The sequence below is a fragment of the Melozone crissalis genome, unplaced genomic scaffold (assembly GCF_028551555.1).
Source record: "Melozone crissalis strain CALT ecotype California unplaced genomic scaffold, PUWL_Pcris_2 ptg000027l_1, whole genome shotgun sequence".
Lineage (NCBI taxonomy): Eukaryota > Metazoa > Chordata > Aves > Passeriformes > Passerellidae > Melozone > Melozone crissalis.
This window is the reverse complement of record NW_026535805.1, coordinates 27,829,407-27,854,645: the sequence shown is the minus strand read 5'-3', so window position 1 is coordinate 27,854,645 and position 25,239 is coordinate 27,829,407. Positions and strand designations below refer to the sequence as shown.

General features: G+C 34.6%; 1 protein-coding gene across 4 annotated transcripts in view; it reads right to left on the bottom strand.

The window, feature by feature from the left end:
• Positions 1–1,573: 1,573 nt before the first annotated feature.
• RYR2 (ryanodine receptor 2) overlaps positions 1,574–25,239 on the bottom strand; it is a 381,701-nt gene continuing 358,035 nt past the window's right edge. For all 4 annotated transcript variants that reach the window (XM_054280079.1, XM_054280080.1, XM_054280081.1 and 1 more), the window contains 13 exons: positions 23,661–23,747; positions 22,627–22,845; positions 20,395–20,525; positions 19,772–19,814; positions 17,729–17,862; positions 13,722–13,782; positions 12,319–12,465; positions 11,311–11,445; positions 8,773–8,929; positions 6,897–6,961; positions 6,040–6,140; positions 4,504–4,555; positions 1,574–2,870 (listed from right to left, as the gene is read on the bottom strand). In XM_054280079.1, the coding sequence (XP_054136054.1) occupies positions 2,775–2,870; positions 4,504–4,555; positions 6,040–6,140; positions 6,897–6,961; positions 8,773–8,929; positions 11,311–11,445; positions 12,319–12,465; positions 13,722–13,782; positions 17,729–17,862; positions 19,772–19,814; positions 20,395–20,525; positions 22,627–22,845; positions 23,661–23,747 (1,428 nt within the window). In that variant the 3' untranslated portion in view covers positions 1,574–2,774. The remainder of the gene's footprint in view (positions 2,871–4,503; positions 4,556–6,039; positions 6,141–6,896; positions 6,962–8,772; positions 8,930–11,310; positions 11,446–12,318; positions 12,466–13,721; positions 13,783–17,728; positions 17,863–19,771; positions 19,815–20,394; positions 20,526–22,626; positions 22,846–23,660; positions 23,748–25,239) is intronic.

The window sequence follows — 25,239 nt, the reverse complement described above, 5'->3', positions numbered from 1 at the left end:
CTAAAACATGCATAAATACCAATTTTTTAAATTTCTTGGATCTAAAACTGTAGTTTTCAAGTGACATGTTATTATCAGCTGCTCTTGTACATTGTGCTAGTATACAGCACACTTGTGTCAATGTTGATTTCGTCTAAAGGCGTGAACTGTCTGTATTAGTTGACTGTTTACAACACAAAAATTCAAAGAAGTTGCATTTGGAACAGTCTCAGGAAGTTCAGTAATTTTCAGTAAAATCTAAGAATTTTTTTCAACTTTGTCTAAGGCTAAAATAAATTTAACTGTATTAAATTGTATCCCACAGTGTGTATTATATAGTATGTGGACTGCTTGAATAATATTATCCTGTTAAAAGTGCACATTAGAGGGTTTTTTTTGTTGAATTACCTGTTAAGATAAAGGCTCTCCATGGCAAACTTAGTGCATCAAACAGGAAATGCTAAGTTTCTGGGACTCACAGAAAGCCTACAGCCACTGCAGAGGGGACTGCAAAAAACCAGAGTCTGAAGATCTGCCAAAGAAATTCCAAATCCTTTTTCAGCACTGAACACTAATCTTGTAAACTCTCCTGACCAGCTCCTAGATGTAGGAATTTGCTTCTGTTAAAGCTATAATTGATTTAATAAATTAAGATTTTTCATACCTAAACTTTTTACACCACCATATAACCAGTTGATCTCATCATAAAAGAAATCTCTATTATTTAAGCCTGGCTTCACAAATATTTGTTAAACAGCATACTGGATTCAACAGGAAGGATGCCTCAGGAGTTCTTTGACTTCAGCTTGAGGTTAAAGAAACATGTCACATTATTCTGGTATTTACCCACAAAGCCCATTTGAATTTGTTTTGAAGATAAAGGAATCTTCAAATATCTCTCAGAATCATTAGGCAAATATTTTTCTACAAAATGTGCAAAACTGAAACAGCCTGTGTACCTACATGTGTCAAATAATTATTCTCATGTTGTACAACCAAAAAAAACATCACTACAACTCCCCATTTCTAAATCTTAGACACAAATCCCAGAAAGGCTGAATAAAGGTGCTTTATGAAGTTTTTCCAAATAGGGAGGAAACAGCTGTACTGAACAGTCCAGTCTGGGTGGGAGTGGTTTAAAAACTGAATACGATTGGAGGTTGCTGTCCCTGTCCCTTGCACTGTCACCAGTCTGCCCAGCCTCTGTCTTCAAATCTTGCAAGTTTGAGAATTTTACCAGAGCTGTGAATAGGATACCTAATTCAGCAAAATTCACAGAACTGAAAGCCTAGCTTTTAAGAATACAGCCTTAGCATTTTTAAGTGACTATTCCCGTAATCGTAATTTTTTTTCTTTTTTTTAGCTATAACTGAATATTGATACAGAAATTTTTTTTATGACAAAAAATGTGACCTCTAAAGAAATGAGGGAGAGCAACAGAACAACAAGAAGCCCAGCAGAGAAGACCAAAAACAGTACCAAAACCTTTCATTAAGGAAAGAGTAGCTTAATCCTGGTTTGAAGTAGTTGAAATTAATTTAGGAATTGATAAAAAGATTCTATAACAAAGACTTCAAATGCTACCAAAACCAGCTTGTTTCCATTCTGAATGTCTCTTTTTATTTGTAAAGACTGGCATTACAATTGAAAAGGACTCAAAATGGAGTAATGTACACATCATTGGTGTTTCATGATGTAACTGATGGAGTCCCTGAATGGATATTGCTTCAGCTTTGCTTTTAAAAAATAATTTAACAAGAAAATCTTCAACTCCACTATCAATCACAGGTGGCAGAAATGAAAGAAAGAAAAAAAAATAAACTAAAATTACTGTCAAATTCATAACATATATTCATATTGTTGGTTGATGACACTTGTTCCAGATGTACAATAAAGCCCACAACACTTTATTACTATGGATATAATTATTGTGAATGTTTTTTCATGTTGATCAACTTGTTTCTGAAGGTTGTTTTTTGATTGTTTTAAACTTGCATAATAAACATGCAATGAAATATTTCTTGTTAAAGTGTTTTTTGCAGCTGTCTTGTATTCATACAAAGATTTCATAAAGTAGCAGTGTTGTATCAGAGCATTACCAAAATAAGAGCAAAAAGCTAAAGAGGAAGGTAAATGTGAAATGAACTTGATGATAATAACCTAATCTTGTCCTGAGACACTCCAGTCTTGTTAAAAAGATGTGCACAATCAAATCCCTTCCTCCCAAACCCACCAAAACCACAAAATAAATACTAAATTGGAAGGGAAGACATTAAGAAAAAAAAATAATTATGTCATCATGCACTCATCTTCTGCATAGCTCAACCCACATATAGTAAGGCACTATTTCCCCACAACTTAGTGTCCACAACAATCTTTTTATGGTGCTCTGTGAACTATATATAGTTCCTTCCAGGATGATGAAATAAACAGACCAAATGAGTGTTGCTACCATGTCACCCCATGTGTGATCTTTTAGACAAGGGTATCATCTGGCAGTTTCAAAAATAAGCTGTCTCAAGTCTCTACTTGTGTGTGCATGTTATGTATAGGAACATCTTTTGTCTGTGCAAGTGGTTGGTTTGGTTCCAAAGTTGCTGTAATTTTTCATTGTTCTTTACTCCAGTGTCCTCAAAGCAAATACACAAGAAAATAAAAGCGCAGTTGGGTCATTAAAAACAGAGCTTTGGTGCTCCAAAATGCACACAGCTTTGGGGATTTAAGAAATCTTTTAGACATTCCAAAAAGAGCTGGGAAATACATGGACATTTTTGTCCAGAAATCCTCATTTTTGCTTAGTTGAGCTGGTCTTCATATTGTTTTCGGAAGCAATCACCAGCAGGGAAAAACTCCCAGCATCGTTCTTGATACATTTTCCAAACATATGATTCCTGAAAAAAACACAGTTAAAATTATTTTACTTGATTTAATGAGAAATCATCAACCATTACTTTTTTTCTCTTTTATTTATATATGGCTTCACTTTTTTTGATTCTGTGCATGCAAGGTTGTTGAACATCAATCTTCAAGAATCAAGGTAATGATTTTGATTAGTTGAGAATAGCTTTTAGGTTTTTGTCACCTAGTCAAAAAGCACTATAGAAATGCACAGAAGAGAACCAGTAGTTATTTCCTTTTGCACATCAAGGGGCACTGTAAAGCTCATTTAAAGTCGGCCACAAGAAGATAGCAGGGCACATAGAATATTTTCCGTCATAGAAATATGACTGAATTTCTGCATCAGTCATTTCAAAACGTCTACAAAAAATACATAAACCAAAATGACCTTTATAGTCAGTATTTTCTGAGTCAGTGGCATTCAGTATTTCTTCCTTTCTGATTATTTGTTTGGGTAGAGTTCTGTCTCGAGACATTTCAAAGAATAATAAAGAATATGTCAGTTTATTTCTATTTTAATCACACCACTTAAATGTGGTTTTTTTTAATGAAAATTTCATGGTAGAAAAGACATATGTTACACCAGTTAATGAACCATAGAATTATTTAGGCTGGAAAAGACCTTTTAGATCATTGAATCCATAAACTAGTGCCAAGTCTACCGCTAAAGCATGTTCCTAGAAGTTATGTAGTATGAAGTACACTCAATTTTCTTACTATCACCTATCACTATCACAGTATCAAAACTGAATAGTTAGTAGAAATCTGTCTTCAGTGAATACAGTAGGACGTACTGCCAAGAAAACAGAAAGTGCATATAAAAAAGACCTTCAAAACTCTCAGCATGAAATTCTCATGACACATAAAATCTCATACTGGACAAGGCTGAGATTTATGCAAAGAAGATGATTACAGCAGACATGTCAGAGTTCAGAAAGAGTAAACTATATAGATTTATAGCAATCATCCTTCTGACCCAAGTCTGTAGGGTTATTTATGTGATACTATTCAGTTCTTTTGTGTTTTGATCTGCAACACAGGAACATTTGCTTAGTCAGCTGAAAGACTCACTGGGAAAGAAAAAGACTGTAAATGTCATATATTTATTAGTGAGTTTTAGTATATTTAAAGGAAGTTGAAAGGGGCACCAGAAACTTGAAAGAATGGAGAAGAATACAGTGGAAAGTTCACACATTTTTCATTTTAGATATATGCACAAGTTCCTTCATATGGACTTATTCAGGAATGTAGACATAGAATATCATATACAGAGGATAATAATAAAAGACAAAGACTATTAAAAAAGGATCAAAAGAGAGAAATGAGGAGTGTTGCTTTCACAGAATACAACGTTCTGTTTGTCATTACTTTTGTTTATAGTATGTATTTATATTTTGTGGAAATAAAAATTTAAAAATACCACGTTCAGATACCAGAAAAGGAATAGAAAGTGCTTCAGAATCGATAAGCCCTAACATAAAGCAGTCAAAGTCTTCAGAATTGCTTAGAATGAGAATTAGGTTCCATACCATACGGGGGCTATCCATCAGAAAAATCTTAGTTTTTCCAAGTCTGAATGATTTTTATTTTAGAATGAGCTGACATTAATAGAGTTGTTCAACCTACCTGTCCTGTATGCTCGGTTTCATCTTTGTTAATAAGATACATCAGAAAAAACCTGCAAGCAAAGAACCAGCTATCAATAGAGTGTTTGGAAACATTAGGCAAACCACAAGGAGATGGAAATTATTCAGCATGTACAGTGATAATGCTGTTCATGGACTTACAAGTTCCAGATTTTTATCAATGATAATATTCTGAGAAAGATTAAACATTTTCCTGTTGACATTCATTGTTCAACGAGTTGTATATTAAAATGCATGATAGTCAGTTTGATTTACTGTAGTTAGCAACTCAGTTTAAATGAAGATTTTCTAAACTTTCTATTCCAAAACTTACAACAGACAACATTATCTTGCCCATGAAAGCCCACTTGGAAGCAGACAGAAAATGGTCATTGGAAATTTCTTTCTTTACTCTTCCCACACTGAATAAAAAAGCTGAATATATCTAAGAGATTTCTACTGCTGGAATTACAGGTTGGGAATATTTTAGTAGTGTATGCAAGATCAACATGAGCAGAAAAGAATTTGCAATTTTAAAAAAAATAACAGTCTGGAGGGTTTGAACTGACATTCACTGGGTGATAATTTCAAAATTTCACTCTTAAGAGACATTTTCTCCAAACATATGTAAAAACATAAAATAGGATCATGCACAAAAAGAAAAAAACCCAATTCCTCAGGCTGAGGCACTTTAAAGCAAATATGCTATAGTATACTATCTATTCAGTATTTATTAAATAGGAACAAAACCCTGTATGATAGTACTTCCAATGTATTTTGTTTGCACATTTTGTTTTTCAGGTGAAAGGTTTCTATAGCTGTGTTTGACTTTGCAGTCTCCTTATTTTGTGCATATACAATGCCAGTTTAAAAACACAGACACAATCCATCCCCTGCTTCATAGTGACAGCACTAGTATGAAATACACTCTGGCACTGGATTTTAATACACAAGAGGAGCAGTATGATAAAGTGGTTGTAGACCTGATAATTGGCTTTATTTAGTTTAGTGGTCACTGGTGCTCTGCTTGGATTTTCCAAAGGTGGACCCAATGCCCTTGGTTGATCCCTCTCATCTCTAGCTCCTCATTACAGTTCCCCAACCTCCTTTTGTCCCTGGTTTCTTGGTCAGCCTCAGCACTCCCCACAAAATATTTTGTCCAATACAAGTTTTTTTTTTGTCTTACTGCTGTGTTTATTCTCTCTTTCCATCAGTTTCCAGGCCAGGTCATACTGCTCTTCTGTACCTTACACCCTTCATTCAATTTTATAATTTATGTAACCTCTGCAACCACATATCAAGTTCATTTTTACCTACAGCCTCATAAAAACTTCTTCTGCCACAACCAAGCTGGAAAGCAAGACATGAAACTTAATTAATTAATTCCTTTCTGTCACTACCCCAGAATAATATATTCAGAAAGTGCACACCAAAGCTGAATAGCACTGACTATTACTTATGCAAAAGAAGTAATCAGGTACCTGCAGAGGCTGCAAGGATCATGGGTTAGTGAGGAGTGCATTTTTAGTGTACTTACAAATAATTGGCCAAGTTGTGCTCCTGTAGTGTGTGTGTTTCAAAGCCATGAGGCACTGTATCAAAGTAGTCATTTCCTATTCCACAGATAAAGCACTTTGTCTAGAAGAAAGAACACAGAGCACTTCAACACTACATAAAATACCTGCCCTGCTTTTAGAAAAGGCAAAAAAAAGTATCAATTTTCTTGAAAATGGCAATGCAGCATATATATTATGTGCTGAACAAAAAGGCTTTTTTTTAAAATGATTCAGACTGGATACCACAGTAAAAACACATGAACAGTAGTTTAGTTACCATCAGAATAGCTTCTTACTGTTTAAAAAAACAAATCTTGGCCAGCTCTAAGTGAACAGGTATCAGAGACAGAATGGCATACAATGATCACAGCTGACTTTTTTAATCTTAAGCAGCACTTACTGTGACACAGGACAATATTTACCTCAATGCTTGTCCAGCTGAAACTGAATATGCTCCAAGTTCACATTACAAAGTGAAGCTGGTTTGCAACACTTGCCTGACTTCTTACACATATACTTCAATGACAGAACAGAAAACCACAAAGTACAAGATACTTTCACACATATATTAAGCAAAGAAAATTACATCTGAGATTAAATGTAACATGACAGTGTTAACACTCTGCTTTAGAAACATCTAGTTTGAGGATCCAAAAGATTTAATTAGCCACAGACATGCAAATCATTATAATTCACATTGCATGGTATCAGACCATGTACAGGACTGTATTTTTCTCTTAGTTTGAAAAACCATCCACTAGCTAAATCATATTTTGACTGAAAACACATATTCGTAAAATCTGAAAATACACATGGTTCACCAACTGAATGTTCTTACCTCCATGTCTTCCTTAACTTGCTCTTGCTGATCTCTTAACTCACCAAAAGCATCAATAATTAAACCTAGGGTTTAAGTTAAAATGATAGTTAATGTTCAATAACAATCATGACACAGAATATCTGGAAATCCAGGGATAAGATATCTCTGATATGTTATCTCTAACATATCTAAAGAATATTAAAGGAGAATCTTTGCAGAAAGAATAGACACCAATACACATTCTGAAGACAACAAAACTATGAAGAAAAGAAAAACAAGCCAAAGAAACACCAGCAACATGGCTGGCAGTACCATTTTAAATTATAAAATGGGACAAACAGACTTCTTTTTATTCCCAGTACTCTAATCTTGACTTAGTACATTAAGATATATGTGGTTTTACAGTGGCCCAATAGAAAAAATAATACCGTAGATTTAACAGAGATGAGATATTTATTACATGGCAGATGCAGAGAGGCTCAGAGCTCCATGCATCCTCTCTCAAGATGGTTGTCATTTAGTATAAGGTTCCACTATTGGAGCTCTGACAAAAATAAGGGGTCATTTCAGGGAGATACGAAAGAAGAACAAAAAGAATCACAGACTCTATGGCTCACACTGTAAACTGCTTATAACCTTTCCTTCACTTACTCCAATACAAATAAGGACTAACTCCACAATGACTATTTACACTCCTGTACCCAAATCTGGACAGTTAAGACTCTATTCTTCAGCCACTCATAAAATGAAGAAATGAACCACATGAGATATGCCAACTCAGGGTATAAAAAAAATTTCCACCCTCCCCAAGCCCTTTAAAAAAACCCTGTTGCTTGAATAAAAGTAATAAACAATTTACCAGAAGCTAAAAGTTGCCTTTTGAATTTCCTCGTAGTGAGGGAGAAAGCACCCTCAATGCTGTCAAAATTATCCTAAGTTATCTGCCAGCTGACAGAAAGCAATGAGGTATCAGTATTTATGACAGCAAGTGAACCCAGCAAAACTGTTCATCAATTTTTCAAAAATTGAGAATATAATTCTGTTAACTTGTGTGAACTTTCATAAAAAATTACCTTTAGGGCACTCTTAACAATATTTTAAAGGTATAGAAGGGAAACAAACAGGGGTTTAAGTACTTCAGGTAATATCAATAAACATAATTAATGTAAACATAATTTAAAAACCCCTTTACATGCCAAAACACGTAATCCTTGACATGCCAAGGTATCCATTATCCAGATTACAACAGTGAGAAATACTATCAATCACATAGTATCACTGAAATTCCAAAGCTAACTTTCCATTGTCATTAACCAAGCTATACTAAAGCTGTTTCATATCAAGCACTTTTTTACTCTTATACATTGTTCAGATAAGGAAGCATCACACAAAAGAGCAATTTTATGTAAGAAAATATTTAACCACGTAAAGCTATGGTCCCAGTTTCACACCACTATTGCCAATCTGAAGATCTGCCAGATGATCAAGAACTTATGACATTGGCAGAGGGAAGAGTGACAGCAGTACTGATTTTGCCCATGAAAGCTCATGTAGGATGGGTTACACTGGTAAACAATTTGAAGTCGTGCCACAAGATTTCTATAGGAGGCTTTTAGAAAGAACAATGACAAGACAGAAACTGCAGTGACATCAGTATTCTTAGAGCAAAACATTTATTTTGTTTCTATTGATCCAGTTAGAGCCTGTTGATTTTACAGAGACCCAGAAGAGCAGTGTATGATGAGTCAGCCAGGTGTGATTTTCTTTATAAACTTATCCTTTGTGATATGCCCTGATGTTTTGTCTGAATCTTAGGTTTGTGATTACCACAGCACTGAGAGCTTTGTACTGCTAAATAATGCTTTCAGTCCCACTGTGGATTACAAAAGCATACCTTGGATAATTGCTAGCAGGATGACAATCACAAAGAAGAAGAAAGTGATGTCAAAGATAATCCGATAGATTTCATACTCATCTCCTGCTGGATCTTCTATCTCATCACCAATGCCGCCTCCTGCACGTACTCCAACGTACATATGAAACATGTAGCACTAGAAAAGAAAAAAAACAAAGGGATAAAAAGGCTGTTTGCAGCTAAAAGCAAAAATACCCAGTGTTACAAATTCAGTAATTGGTAAAACTGGTCTATGGAACTATGACATGTCAAACCGTCTTTTTCTCTCCTTTGAGATTATGCATATTCCTGATGGGGGGGAAATGCTACTGTGCAGCTGAAGCTGCAGTATTTCCTGTTCTATAATTATGTAGCAGTTCAATAAGATCAAAAGTTCAACTACCAGAAGCTCAGCAGCACCCCATGATTCATGTAAAATCATTTCAGCAGTGTAAATAGGAAATATCATCCCCACCACAGCCATCTCCTTTTCCAATTTCTCAGCTCAAACGTGAATGATTTCCCCTGTTTTTAGTGTTTCAAATTCACATTTAAAAATAAACAACCCTCCTCCTCAAGCCAAAATAAAACAAAACAAACCACAACCAAGCAAAACATCTTTGTGAATGCTTGTGCAGAGAAGTAGCCTGTTCTAATTATTGAAAATATCTGTGAATAATACTGTGAAACTATGACATGAAAAGTGGTATACTAGGTCTGTCAGAACAGTTGCCTGGAATGCTGACAATACAAAATTTCCAGTTTTATCATGTTATAGTTTAATAGAAAATTATGGTATCACCCTCTAGAGGTCTAGAGCAGGCGACTGCTTTTTTTCTTTAAGCACCTTTGCAAACTATAGGTCAAGGGTTCTCACTCATATCAAAAAATAGTGATGACAAAAACTAACTCCTAAAACCTCACCATACAAAAAAATCCATTCTTCTATTTCTATGCCACACTGTCCCCAAAATCCCTTCTGTAAGGAATTTATAAAGTACCATATAATTCTGAATGACCCTTGCCTGAAAAATCTAACAATTTCTAAAAGTATTTTATACTCCAAGACTAAAAGGTAATAATTAACTTAATGAGTGAATGTAGTGTTACTTATATAAAAGGTTTTGGTTCTCTATTTCTAAAAAGTTATGTATATTCATTTTCTTTTAAATCCTATTTCAAGTTTTAGTGTTCTCACAAGGCACAACCCTGATTTTACAGCATATCACATGTTATTATAACTAATTCCTGTACAATATTATAGCCTTGTGGTATGAGTATTTTCAGAGAATTAAAAAGCAGGTCAGATCAGATCATTTCATGAGATCTCTACTCCAATCAGGGCCCACTACAACCTCAGAAAAAAATGTTTTACGCTTTATCCAAGTCAGTTAATTAATACAACTTCCTAAGGATTGTAACAAACTCTGTAACAAACTCTCTGAGCAATGTAATCCTTTGGCTTCCCTCAGTCAGAACACATTTTTCCACTTTATGTCCACAGTCTCCTGCCATGCACTTCCTGTTAGGAGCTTGAATGGGTATTCCCAATAATCTTTCTGCAGACACTGGGAACTCCTCTTACCCACCCTCTACCCTGAGACTTTCTCTTCTCTAAGCCAAACAAGCCCAGTTCCCTCCACCTCTTCCCACAGCAAGTGCTCCAGCACCTGACAGTTTAACAGCCCTTCACTGATTCACGTTCCATTTTATCTGGTTTTGGTGCATTGAATATCCCAAAACCTGACAAAAATAAACTACTCTAGTTTATCTAGTTTAGCTATTTGGTTTAGTTTATCTATTTTAGATATATCTGTTTATTTTATCAAATAAATAGTTTATCTATTTATTTGGCTTTTAAATGTTGTTGATTCCCTGGAAGAGATTCTTGTTGCATAGCATACTGAAATACATTTACCATGATTTTTTACATTATTTTTTTTGAGAGATGCTAAGGGCAATGCATCTTGGAAATTCTTTTTGGTTTAAACTCTACCAGTCATAACCTCAAAGCCTGTCACTGTCTTAGTTAGTACAAAATAATTTAAGACAGTTTTGAACACTGTAGTTACCAAACTGCCTATTAAAGATAACTACGGCAATTCATACTAAGAGAAACTGATGGATTTCAAAGCTTAATCAAGAATTTAAGTATTTTCATTACCTATGAAAATGCTTGCCTATGAATGACCTGTTGAATTACGAGATTCAGAAGTGCTGCTCTTTAGCCAGCTCAGCTTCACAGCTTGTAGTTGTTTTACATTCTTTGAACAGCTATAGCAAAGTACAGGACCACATTTCTTCTACTCCTTTATAGAGGAGGTTTTTGAGCATACACAAGATCTATCTATTTGTTGAGGACGTTCATCATATTTGTCCATTTGTTTTCAACCGCAATATTTCCTGCATGCTGGCTAATGATATTACTGTTACCGATTAACAAGAAGGTCAGGACAAAACCACAACAGCTTGAGGGGAAGAAAAAAAAAACCCCAAAAAACCAAACAACTAAAAACCAGAAAACAAAACAAGACTTACTGTTAGCATATCATCACATTTCATGTCTGGCATGTCACCATCTTCACTCTTGTTGTAGAACTTGCGGAAAAAATTGAATGCCACTACTGTGTACAAGTATACCACTACTGCCAGTAATCCCACTGTTAGGACAAGCTGGAAGACAAAATTACAGAATGGGTGTAACACCACTATGGAATTGTGGTTTATCTTTTCTTTAAAAAAGTAAAAAAAGAGGAAACTAACAATAAACTGTATCTAGTAGCAGCACGAAAACTTTTACTCTTTATATATTTTTGTAATACAGAGTAATATATCTGCATATTCTCACACAAAGATTGTGTATTTCCTTTTTCTTTTTTATCAAACATAATTAAAAAGACAAATTACACAGAAACATAATTACAAAGACAAATCTTATGGACAAATAAAAATAATCATTAATCCAGTGATTAGAATCATATGGATTCCTCAAAATCAGATGGAAGATCTGAAAATTCACTACCTAATATAATATTACTATCATCTAGTATATAACTAATTGAAATACAGTTATCTACTAATTTAATAGGAAAGCAACTTTATTTTTTACATATATGAAATTACATATAAAAAGAACCTTGTTCCTAATATTTTGATATCTTAGAAAAGCAGCAACAAGTAGTTCACTGCTCAACTGCAGCATCATTCCAATTGTGCTCTGAGCTTAATGGAAGCAGCTAGGAGGGAGCTTCAGTATTCTGTAAATTGATATCTCACTTGTGTAGCTCCTAGATTGAAAAAGTTCCTTATAAATAATGACCCCTGCATTCAGAGGTAATTTTCTAAAACTTCAGGACTATTTTCAGAAGGGAGAATACCTTTGCTTACAAATCCCACTGTCTAGCTTCATCATCAACTCAAGTTCTAGAGCTCATGATGAAAGAACATTTCTGTTGTCAACCTGCAGAGTGCCTGACTCAAGTAATGAAGTGATCTTTTCTGTGTACTCCTTAAGTAAAAAAACTGGAAAGAGATGACATTTGATACCTGTTTGCCATTGTGGGTAACTGATGACAGGATAGTTCGCAATGTCTTGAATCCCATTGCAATGTCAAGGAGATGAGCAGCAAAGAAAAAATTGTTGTAATGGCCAAGGACTGACATGGTCATGTACCACGCTAGGTAAAGGAAAGACTAACAGAAAAAACAAGTACATTCAAATAAAATTCATGGCTTTCTTCTTAATTCAAGACAATAAGGAAAAGTAAAAATTTCTCAAACATGCTTTTCTTTAAATAGAAAAAAGTTCTTTTTAAAGAGAGAATTTTCTAGATATCATTGAGAATTTTCTATTCATGCAACAATATTAAATCCCCAAACACAAAGTCAACAAGATATGGGCAAAATCAAGAAATTCAGAATTTATACTATAAAAATTATTTTGAAATTCTTAAACCCTTATTTGTAAGTTTCTGTACTGTAAAAAAAACTGATTAAAATTACTTTTAAAAGTAATTTCTAAATAATTACATTAAAATATTAATGCCCAAAGTTAGCTAATGACAATTACAGAACTGTGCAGGCAACAAAAGGAATTTTATAATTAAGTATATTTAAGTAACCATGAATGTTAATTTCATCTGATCCTCTATCAATTAATTTTTATTGAACTGAAATACAACTATTTATAAGAGAAATTATACTCCATCCCTTAAAAAAAATACTAGTCCAAACAAACACTGCTTACAGATCATGCTGTCTCTAGACCTGGAGGCTTACTGTTTCCACTTTTCCTGAATACCTTCAGATTACCCTTTCATTTTCCATCTGTTGTAGCTCCAAAATAATTTTTCCCCAATCGTTTTCCTTACCAGTAAATTAAGTAACTAGGCAAACGAATAATTGTAAGACTGAAAAATCATATGATGACTGAATTAAACTGCCTTTTAACATTCTTGTTTATCTCTCCTAGTTTTTTTTCTTTTAAAGACTCCCTTTTTCAAATTACTGAAATAATTTGTATCATTCTGTTGCACATCTTACTATTGGTTTCAGTGATACAAATTTAGCAATTCAAGATATATTAACTATATTGATCTGACTGTGCTCCAGGAATATTCAAGTGTTAATAATATTTATGAACAACAGGAAAAATGGCACTTAGCATTTATAAATCAGTTTACTAATTCTACCGGGCTGTGCTTTCTTATTGCTTCTATTAAAGCTATCAGAAATAGGGCAGGAATTGACTGAGGTTCTATTAACTACTACCAATGTAACTGAAAATATTTTGACAATGTCTCTTTAAGCTTTCAAGATTTTCTTCTTGTAGTAAAATAAATACAATCCAGAGTATTTTACATCTCTCATTGAAGCACTTTGCATTAACAAGTGCTTAGTTCCTTTCAGAACATGAATATATACATATATGCATAAACTGAGAAACTTACATTATCAGTGAAAACAACTCCTAATTTCCACATCTGATACTTAACATCAATGGAATTTAGCCTGCAAAAATTAAGAAAAAAAAGCATTTAATAGCAAAACACAACTGGAAAACATTAAACAAAATCTGTAGGAAGTGCATTATCACATAGCAGGAGTCAACAGCTGATCAATTTCTTCAAAAGCTGAAATACATTAGAACCTTGTTCTAATTCAGACTTTTACTCTGGAATGAATCTGGAGAGAAACAAAAAAGCAAAAATCAAATTAAAAAGCACTGTTTTGAATTCATCAGACCTAATGTTGATTGATTTCGAAAATGTTATCATGCATACAAGTGACATAAGCTGTCTTTAAAATCCATGGAGAAAAAAATATTTTATTTTCTTTTTAGTGCAACCCACCTAAGTCTGAAGTAGCTAGTCAAAAAAGGTAACCGAATTTGCACCCTAAAATGCCAATTCTTTACCTTAGTTATTATAGCATACCTTGAGTGACACAACTGGATGACATTAAAGACAGACAAATTTAGATCAGATGAATCTCAGAGCTTGTTCAGAAAATTGACCCATTTTTCTAAGGATATAAGGAAAATCATTAATGAAAACAGGATCATTCTTACCAGTTAATGAGTTTTGACATAGGTACTTAGGAAAATCTTCTCTTAATGTTACTTTTTTAAAAGTAGAAAGCATCTCATCAGATAAAAAACATTTCTTTATTAACTGTTAACTAGGTAGGAAATACCCTTTTTATTGCACTGTGTCAAAATTTTTTGCCAGGCACTGAACAACATCAGCAGGTGATACTTCATGAAGAATGGTGCCCCTTGACCATTACAAAAAAGAAACCATTGAACCAAAACAAAACAATGAGCTATAGGGTGCCTGTCAGCTTTCTGTGTGTCTTGAATACAGAGCACAGAACAGATTATTTTGAGGTATCCTTCACAAAGCCTCTGCAAGGTTCCACTAGGCTTAAGATTCCCAAGTAAATAATCAAAGGAGGAGTTATTTTACATTAGCATCCATAAGGGGAAAGGTTTGAAACTGAGATTCCTTTGTGTGCATCAAAGGAACAGGCTGAGAATTGGGACATTAAGAGTGACTGTGCCTGCCTCTCAACCACAAAGGCTGAAGTCCCTACCCACCTGCAGATATACACTCCTACTCAGACTAACAGGCACATCCACAGTTTTGTAAATCCTATAGTGTCATCATAGCAAGAACAAATCTTGAGACTTCAGGTGAAAAAACTACTGCAAGTCCTTACTTTTTCACTAGCCATTACGGGCAAGAGATATACTGTCACTTAAGGAAAAAGTCTTCTGTTTTTCCAGGAACAATTCTGCTCTCTGAGAAACTACAGTAGTAAAAAGGGGGTTACCCACTCCAGAATATTTTGAAAGCCTAGGTCACTAGTTCTCATGGAAAGGAAGAGCAAGACCTTTTAAATTCTTCCATATTCTGAGGCCAACTGCATTCATTGTTTGTACACTTCATATTTAGGATATGGTTGCTCACCAACCTATAAAAATTTCAGATCTTCCAGGAGAAAATTATTTACAATTTCTCTATTCGTGAAAGTGGAAGACTTATTCTTCCATGGGAGCATTTGACAGAAGCCCTACTTATTTTCCAGTTTAGCCTTATGTCAAAGTTTGCTGCAGATGCTTAAGCCTTATCTGCCTCTCTATTGACTCTGACTAAACTAATGATCCCAGAAACAATAGTAGTTAGAAAGAGAAAGGGAAAGGGAAATAAAAATAGCACCTCTGAAAAAATTAACTTTCATGTTTGTGTCTTCCACATTATTTTTTCAAATATTCTACATCCATGATGCATCTAATTTAACACCCTCCACCCAAAATAAGAAACAAATTCAATGGAAAAACAGCAGCTCTGTCTCAATCTCAGTGTGAAAAATTTAACTCTCTTTACTGTCTAATCTGCAGGAAAGCTCCAACCACATCATCCTCCTAAGTTGGCTACAGTTAAATAATACTGCAACATATTTAAATAATTTAAATATTAAAATATTTATAGATTTAAATAAATACACTTAAAAATATTCAAGGCTGCATCAACCAGCTGGATGGCTCTTGAAGAGTCAGTAAAATGCAGATTTTTTTAATGCAGTATATCACTGCAGAAGCTTTTGAAGCATGGTCACCTGCAAACAGGGTGCTTTAAGTCCCTAGCAAAAAGACAGATGCAAATCCCAGGCTATTTTTCCAAAGGAAAGAGAGAGAAAAAGTAGGAGCTAGGGGTCAAGGAGACTTGTTCAATTGCATTGAAGATGAAAATGCTGCTCAGTGCACTTCCCTCCTGTGTTGTGAGACACTGCTATCCGGTCTCTGCCACCTCCTCCTAGCACAGGCAGAAGCAGAAGCATCAGAGCTGAAACTTACACCAGGTTGCACCATTCTCTATTTTCTTCCCAAATTATTGCAGTAATGGATCAGTTCCAATGTTTTTTTCTATCTCTTTCTTCACTGCATGGTAAATACATGTCAAATTTGGAATCTGGAATATGTGTAAGTTTTAGTAGCTTCATTAGTATTCATTTTTGAAACTGTTAAAAAGTGGATAAACATACCTTCCTGAAGAGTATATTTTTTAATGCGACTGGTTCTGCAAATTTTTATAATAGTTTTTTATTTTCCTGCAACATATTAATCTGTTATGAGTATGAAATGACTCCTCCAGGAAGAACAGGAAAGACGGATGAGGTCATAATTTTTTTTACTGTATATAACATGGAGGAGATATTAGAGATGTTAAAAAAAAGCATCCTTCAGACATGATTCTTAAATTAAATATTTCGTCAACCTTCTTCAACTGCTTTATTATGGTCTGTTTTTTCAAGATTATTCACAGAAAAATTATTTAAATATTTTTCCCCTCATGTGAGTATGAGGACACAGTAGAAGGGAAAGTAGTTTTATTTTGGTTTTTATACCAATAATAAAAGTAGTAGGTTTTTTCCTAAACTCAAGCATGGGTCCTACTGTAATCCAGCAGGAGCAAAACAGTGTGGAAGAAAGCATTCAGGAAAGTACTTCTGCCACACTATTAAATTTTATTTAGTACTGAAATGCCACAGAGTCCTTGAGCCTTTACACTGCACCTGGTTGATTGTTCAGACAGACTCCTGATTTATTAATATCCATCTTTTATAAAGATGGATAAAAGAACCATCCTTACAAAATCAGCTCTTGCTTCAATGCACTTCTAATCTATCAGTAGTCTCACTGCCTACTTCTCATAATTCTTGCACGCCCATTGATAAAATGTTTTTAGAGAGAACTTGAAATAAACCCTTAAATCAGAATCTCTGTAGCATTAAAATTCCATCTGTTAAAATATGTTCTATCTAGTTAAATACCGTTTTAATAATGCAGAACTGAAAAAAACAATTTTTTCAGTGCTTTATAAAAGCCTGTTCTACAAAGTAGAACTTACTACTCTGAATGTCTAGGGGCTTCTCTTTACTTCTGTCTCTCAAATGATATATAAATGCATAATTTAGGGAAAACAAGTTATAAAAGGATGTGAAGATTAATCATTCAATTCCGAGATTTTACTGGTCACTAGCACTTAAATTTATTTCATCATCTCCTTATAATCAGAACACACAGGGCCATTTTTGCCCATTCTTTCCAACAGAGCAGAACTGAGAACTTGAAAAGCAGACTCCAGCCCAGCTGTGATGACACTATCAAAAGAGTGGGAATGAAATGTATTCAAGCTGCTGTGCACTGAACTAAATCTTCATACATAAAAACTAGAGAAATCCTGCATATACATTGTCTATAATTAAATAAATTTACTGTATCACACAACATAGGAATTGATTTCTTATGCAAATATATGTCAGCAACAGATGTTTTGTCTGAATGACAAACTTGAATGCTTGATTTTAACTTACAAAAAGCCCCAACAAAATTTTAAAAAAAAGAAACTAACTAGAAACCCCAATTACAAACAAACTGTAGGCAAACGCTTACACAGCAGAAAAGGAGCTATCCTTCTTTGGTTTCTTCTTTTCTCGAGCATCACTAAAATCAAGAGCAGCTTTGTCCATTCCTAGTAATTCGCTGATCCTGTCACGGCCATAGAACTCACCATATTTATCCATTACCTAAAGTTAGAAGGAATATTCAAAAATATTCATTAGTGGGGTAGGATCAGTAGTTATTTGGCCTGGATCTGAAGACAAGAGGTTTAACATTAAGGAGCCTGAAAACAGTGCATCGTGATTATGAATGACATTGTGATCACAAGATCTTGAACACAGATTGAACACAGAGTTGTGGCAAAAACCAATTTTCAGTGAATTCAAACTAGGCCCTATCTCTTTCTAACAAAATTTAACGTGTTTCATAAGTAGTTTTCCTGGAAATAAATATTTACTTGCTTTTATTCTGACTGAACACACATCTCCTTCCTAAATATTATCTGCCTCTTCTCATTTCAAAAAGAATAGTCAAATACAAATCTTTTTAATAAAAAGATCATAACTCAGTGACTCCTGTAGGTGAAGAGGTATTTTGTCACCTTACTAATAGGAAAGGCTTTAAATATTTATTGATATTTTTTCAGATTTTTAGAGAACCTTTTTTTGTAGCAAGCCTGGAAACACTGCTTCATTATATGTATTATTTTGTAGACTGGGGTTTAAAATACAAATATATATAAAAGAAGACATTCATTGCAAATAGTATATTTGAAGACAGTTAAATCACACAGTGCAGTTCCTCAGTCAAAGCTAAAGTCCTCCACACACCTTAAAACCATACTCCTTTCCTTTTGATTTGAGCCTTCCTTGACCATCTACAGTGACAGAACCAATGTAGAATTGTATTTTCTTTCTCAAGAACTCCGTGAGAGCTAATGCTTCCCCTTTGCTTAGACAGATGTAGAAATCTCTACAGAATAACTTAAAAGATTAAAAAATTTCAATACCAGAATGAGTGCACAATTCGAAGGAATTGTTTGGTCAGGATGACCTAAGATTTACAAAGCAGCAGAGTTAAGAGTATTAAAAAACAGATTTCCAAAATTATGATACAGGATTGGCATTGAAGTGTGAAGGAGGGGTAAATCTGATCTAATAACATGCACACCCTCTTTTTCAATTGTGACCAAACACACTAAAAAGATTCTTTTTGTTGTAAGCTATTGTACAAGCATTAGATTTATTTCTTAAGAGCAAGCTGAGAAAACATTCAAAATAGCATTTGTAAGAATGCTCAAGCCCAGAGGACTACAGTGGCACGGGGCAGGCAGGAACCCAAAATATGGATTCACAGTGAATGGATGCTCTGCCTGGTCTCTCCCAGGACAGCCCCAGGAGAGCCTCAGACCCAAATCTGAAACCCATCAAAATGAGTTTTGTGGTAAAAACTGTCCAGATTATCTGTGAGACTAAGAGGATTACTGCCAAGGGATGCATACACTATGCATCCCATAAATGGGATTTTATTGGATGTTACAGGGAGAAAGCAAAGATGGAGAAAAGGATGGATTTAAGTGAGTTGGGGAAAAAAATCCATGGGGGAAATAGAGAGGTAAGGGACAAAAAAGGCCACTAACTTTCCTACCAGGGAGTTAGAGGTACCTGATTATGCCCTGTGCCTAAATATCTCAATTTGTCCTGTCTTTGTATTAATTACTTTTTAACCTTCTATTGGGTGAGGGACAACACCATTCTCTGTGTATGGAGGTGAATACATAAATACAGACAAGACATTTTACATAATTTCTATTACACATACAAGCACATACAAAATGCTTCACGTAATTTCATGAATGTATCTGAATTCCTGTTTTATACAAAATCTGTAAGTAGAAAAATTTAGAAATATATAAAATAAATAGTTGTAAGAATGTGGTAAGGAATTCTGTGTGTTTCAAAATAGTAAATATCAAAATCTACACTGAATCAAAGTTATATTTCAAAGTGTAGTCCACATTCCTCCCAACATGAACAGAAATATGCACTAGAATTTTATTTTAACCTCACAAATCTTTTTAAAAAGAAGCCGTACCTTTCTTTTCACAAACTTGTCCCAGTAGTTATTTGGAAAAGACCTGAAAAACAGAGATAAACAAGATTACATTTTAGACAAATATATACCAATTCTGTTTCTATGAGTCTCTGTGTGGTGGCTGCCACCAGTCACATGTGAGCCCTCTGGAGTGAAAGTTGCCAAATGGTGTTCAGCCTACCATGTAAATGTGAGAAGCACAGCAGAGCCAATGCCTGCACACAGGATTCTAGAGCAGCAACATCCCACACACAGCCCCACCAGGCAGAGAAACAGAGCTTTAAACATGTGATGCAAAGCACAGCTCACTTTTGAACTTACAGCAATGCACAACCATCATCACTCTCCTTGCCAAAACAAACCCATCCCTCTTCCTTTTTTTCTTTTCTGAAGAGAAATAATTTTAAGGCAAAAATTTGGGAATGCATAAGATTAAATAGTAAGAGTAAAAATGACAGTAAACATTAGCCTTGCAGGCGCCTGAAAATTTTGCATATCCTTGCTAGAAATATATTTCTAATAATTGTTTATTTTAGACAAGATGGATGATAAGTATGTAATTGGGGAAACAGAAAAGCAATTACTTACAGGGCTATAATGGGACAAAGTAAGTAAAAACTCACTGTGTGTTGATTACAAGTCTATCCCACTGTCCCTTAATATCATCCTCTGATGGTTGCTCAGTTATATATAGCCCATCAAATTCCAATTTCCTTGCCACTTCCTTTTCTCTCTTAAAAATAACCAGTGGAACCTGCAATTCAAAGAAAATACAGGAATTAATTATATAAAATGCAATGATATGTCTGCAAACTTTTAGAAACACTGGTTGTTATGAAGAAACGAGTATCAAAACTGAACAAAGCAAAAAATAGTACTTGAAAAAATCAAAAGACTTAACAATTCCCTAGAACACAGAAAATATATTGATACACTAGGGTCAGGTAATTCAGATTCATTAAACTGCAGTGTGCTAAACTGTCGTAAAAAGATGGTCAAAATACCTGAAGAGGGATTCTTCAAATAAAACAGTTTTTCAGTGCCACGAAAGGATTAGAGGTAGTCAAGTAAAAGTGACCTAAAATACTTTTTTAATCCTTCAAAATTCTAGTTCCAAATATTATTTTGGTATGGTATTTTTTGATTTCATTTTGATACCCAGAGATGTTAGAGGCTCCTTTTATTTGTTAAAGAATTTTTGAGGTTTCACAGTGGGAAACAAAGTGTTTTGCTGCAGAGACCAAAGACTGTAAGCAACAAAAAAGAATTGTCAGCAGCTGAGACACCTAGCCAGGCTTTATCTACAACCCTCTTTCATCAGCTGGATGACTTCAAAAGTACATTTCAAGAAGGCAGATGTAAATAGTGGTCCAAATTGAGTGAACTTTCTTAAGAAATGTGCTAACAAAAAAAAGTAAACTTTTTACTTTATCCTACTCTTTCCTGGAGCTATTTCACAGATCCCCAAAATTCACCCACCTTGCATTATCCACCTTCACTGCAATAGTAGTCAAGATTATTACTATTTCAGTATACTCATGGACATGAATACACTGAAATAGTAATAATGAAAATCAAGACTACTCTAGCAATATGGTGATTACATTAGATACAATAAAAAAGAGTTCCAACACTATTTTCAGACAGCTAAATGAGAAAAATGTAATGGATTCATGCTAAGCAATATTTAGAAGCAACCCTAACACACACAGGCCTGCAGTTCAGAAAATTTTGGACTTAAAGATCTCCAAAATTGAGACCGAAACCATATTTGGACCATATTTTGGTTTCAGAATTGGAAAGAAGTCAATTAATTAAGATTAATATTGAAAACAATGTTTTTCCCTTCTAGTCAGAGAAAAAATGTTCCAAAATAAAGTAGCATAAAAGGTCATAGTAGAAACAAACAAAAAAGTATGAGGTGGGAGAAGGAAACATCTCAAAAACCAGAAACCTAAGCTTTCATGCTGCCTGACAACTAATGCAACAAAAAAGTGCTGTAGTATCTATTGACCAGTAGGGATACTTACAGTAGAGATGAAAATCAACACTAAAAGTAGTTTTCCTTGAGCTAGAAATGCAGACTTTGTCTTTTAGCATAGAACAAATTACTAGGCATTGAAAGAGGAAAAGAAAAATATTAAGGACCCCACAAGACCTTAACAGAGATATAAGGACAAATGAGCAGCTGGGTCATATCAAGGATCCATTTAATTTAGCACTATCTTGCACTTTGACTTACAGCTTTTTCCCTGGAAGTGTGCAAAAATGGGGGAAGTACATGCCAGATATACTTCTCCCAGCTCCAGAGATATATGAAATTTGGTTTTCTTAAACCACAACCAGCATTTCGCCAGCCGAAGTGGCATCTTTAGTTTTCAGATCCCTAACAGAGATTTTCTCCAAGATAATCCTTTAAAAGATCCTTAGGCTCCTGCCAAAACACTACCAGCAGAGTGTGTGTGCAGGAACAGCAGGCATTTTACAGTCACAATATGCAGTAGTCCAAAATGCTACATTCTTTTCAAATGACCTAATTGACAGAATAGTAATGCAGCATCTAAAACTGTCATCTGTGTCATGTGTGTTCACACCTTGTCTTGGCAGTCACAAGCAGCTTCTGAAGCAGGTTACTGCTGCAATTGTCTGACTGACTGCAAATCAGACTCTGGCCTACAGCCCCCTGAACAGACACATCACCTAACACACACTTTCTGTGCACATTACACGAACAACCCAGATTTTTTTCACAGAGTGCCCCAACCTGCTTAAGCAGGTTGACTTTGTTTTAAGTTATACTGCTAGACAGATTAGAAAGTTTAGACCTAGAAAAAAGAGTTAATTTTTTTTCTTACTTTCAAACAATAATACCCTATGATGCAGAAGAATGAGATGACTGTGTGTAGGATGGCCAAAATCCTCAGTGTGGGCTCCATGTAGCCACTGCTTTCTTCCAGGACATAATGCACTGCAATGACCCTCTCATCATCACTTTCCAGGATGTTCAACTTGGTACTTTCACCATCAGATACCACAGGAAGCTCCTTTTCTTCTGTCACAGCAGATGTGGAGACCTGTTTAAAGCAATATTGCAGCTGTATTCCTTTGACAGGAGCTTTACAATACTACAAGCTAAATTGTTGAGCTGAAAAACTGATACCAAAGACAATATAACTGTAAAGAAACTTTAAAGAATTTTTGGTTTTGTTTAAAAATGTCCACAAAGAATATCTCAGCAAGACCTTTTATCTTGCTACACCCATCTGTGAAAATGTGCTTTTTCTTTCCTTTTTTTCCACATGTGCATGTTACCAAATCTGGTCCATGATGAATTTTATCACTTCAAATTCAAGAAAGGGCACAGCCCTCTTAGAAGACATGCTTGACAGTAGTCTTTATCATCACAGCTCTCTGCCAGAAAATTATTCAAGTCCAAAGACTCTAGAGTTGCATTAATGTTACTAAAATCTTGACAATATCAGTGATATTCTAGGCAGCTTAAGATCATGTGACTCCTGACTGTAAAAATCCTTTCAGGAGAGCATAATGTCACAAGAAAACATCTCAACTGACATGGATTAGTTTAAGTTACCTGTGAAGACTCAGCTTGGCAGATTCACTGGGAAATGGAGCATCTGAGGCAAGGGTTTGCCTCTCAACCTGCTGCCTTTGTCCTAGCACAATGCTCTATCAACAGCTATCTGTGTACTGGAAATCTATTTTTACTTCACACAAACATTACAGCAGTCACCATGTTAGATTTGTGAAGTGGTAGGATGAAGCAGGTATTTAACCTGTTAGACTAGGAAGTTTTACCGTAACATATTGACTACAAAATCCAGATGTTTTCCAGTGTGCAACTTAAATAGTAATACTTTTAGAAATTTACCTTATAGAAAAGAAGGATGAAGTTGATGGCAAAAGCAACAAATAACGCCAACATCCTCATGTTGTAAAAGTTTCGTGCAAAATAATTCTGAAAAGAGGACAGAACATAAATACACTTTGCCTAATAAAGATTCAGCCATCATTAGTAAGTTGCTGCTGAGAGGGGTTTTTTGTGGTTTTTTTTCCCTTATGGAACTTTTTAATAAAATTATAAATATTTAAAAAAAAAACTAACAAACATTTTGAGGGATATACAAGTTCTCTCCTACTTGACACATGTAATAATGAATAAAGGAACTTTCATTTCACTCCATTTATAAAAGATGAAGGATTTCTAATTGCCTGTTACTTATTTTTCATTCTCTTTTCAATACACTTTGAGACAACACAGAGACATGACAATGTAAGAGCATTGTAATAATACAGAAGTCTCTATCTTCCCTGTAGTTCAATATTCATACATAAAGCAAATTGCCACTTTTACCAAAAAATAAAAAAACTCTGCATATAAGTTTATCTTAAACATCTTCTATTCCTAAATCAACTGCATTTTTACCATGCCAGCAAAAATTCATATGTGACCTGAGTACCATGAATTGAAAGATTTTCTGACATTTTGATGCTATCCAAAGGACTGCAGAAAAGTACCTTTTCCATTCCTGACAACACACAAACCTTTACAGCACACATTTTTAATATTTTAACACTCCTACAGGAATTCTGCCATTTTTCAGCCCTAATCATAGACGACTATTAGTGAATTATAAAATGAAACTATTAGAAAAAAATTTAGCTAAATTCACATGATTGTAATGGGACCAGCCTAAAAATGTACCTTAGTTCAAAGGCCAAATTAAAACATTTAATCTCTTAATAAGATTTTGACTGCAGTTTTGCTATATTCTCATGCTAGAAGTAGACCATCCCTACACAATTATATACTGTATGCATAGCAAAAGTGTATTTCTTTTTGCTTTGTATTTCACTCTGGCCTCAGAGAATATAAATGCATTTCAAGCAATTATGGAGCACATATCATCTGATATTTTACTGAGAGACTCTGAGATGCAGTTTTACATTTTCATAAAGTCTTATTTTCTACAGGTTTTGAAAAGTTTGACAAATACTGACTTGATATTTCACAAAAAAAATCTGCAACATCTTTTCTTATTCACTTCAGGTTAAAGCACCATATCTTCATTGGTTCTTTTTAAAGGAGAGCTGGTAATTTCCCAAAGGTGTCTCTCAGAGAAGTAGACATCTTACTGTCTCACTGGCTGCTGTAAAAATTCAGGAACTTTACTACCATAAAAATGCATGGATGTTTTCCATGATACACAGGCATCTCTGAATGTCTAGGCTTGAGACAATAATTGTCTTCCTAAGGATTAATATCTTGTATACTAAGTTATTTGTGTGCTTCTTTTCTCTAATATTCCCATTAAACCTTTGCTTCATTGTCCTTTTTATGGACAATGGTGGAGAGAAGAATGTGGTCCAGCAGATGCTATTTGTTTTGATATTGTTAGAATATTATGGTACATGTCTCTTCCAACAGCTAAACACATAAGTTAGACAAC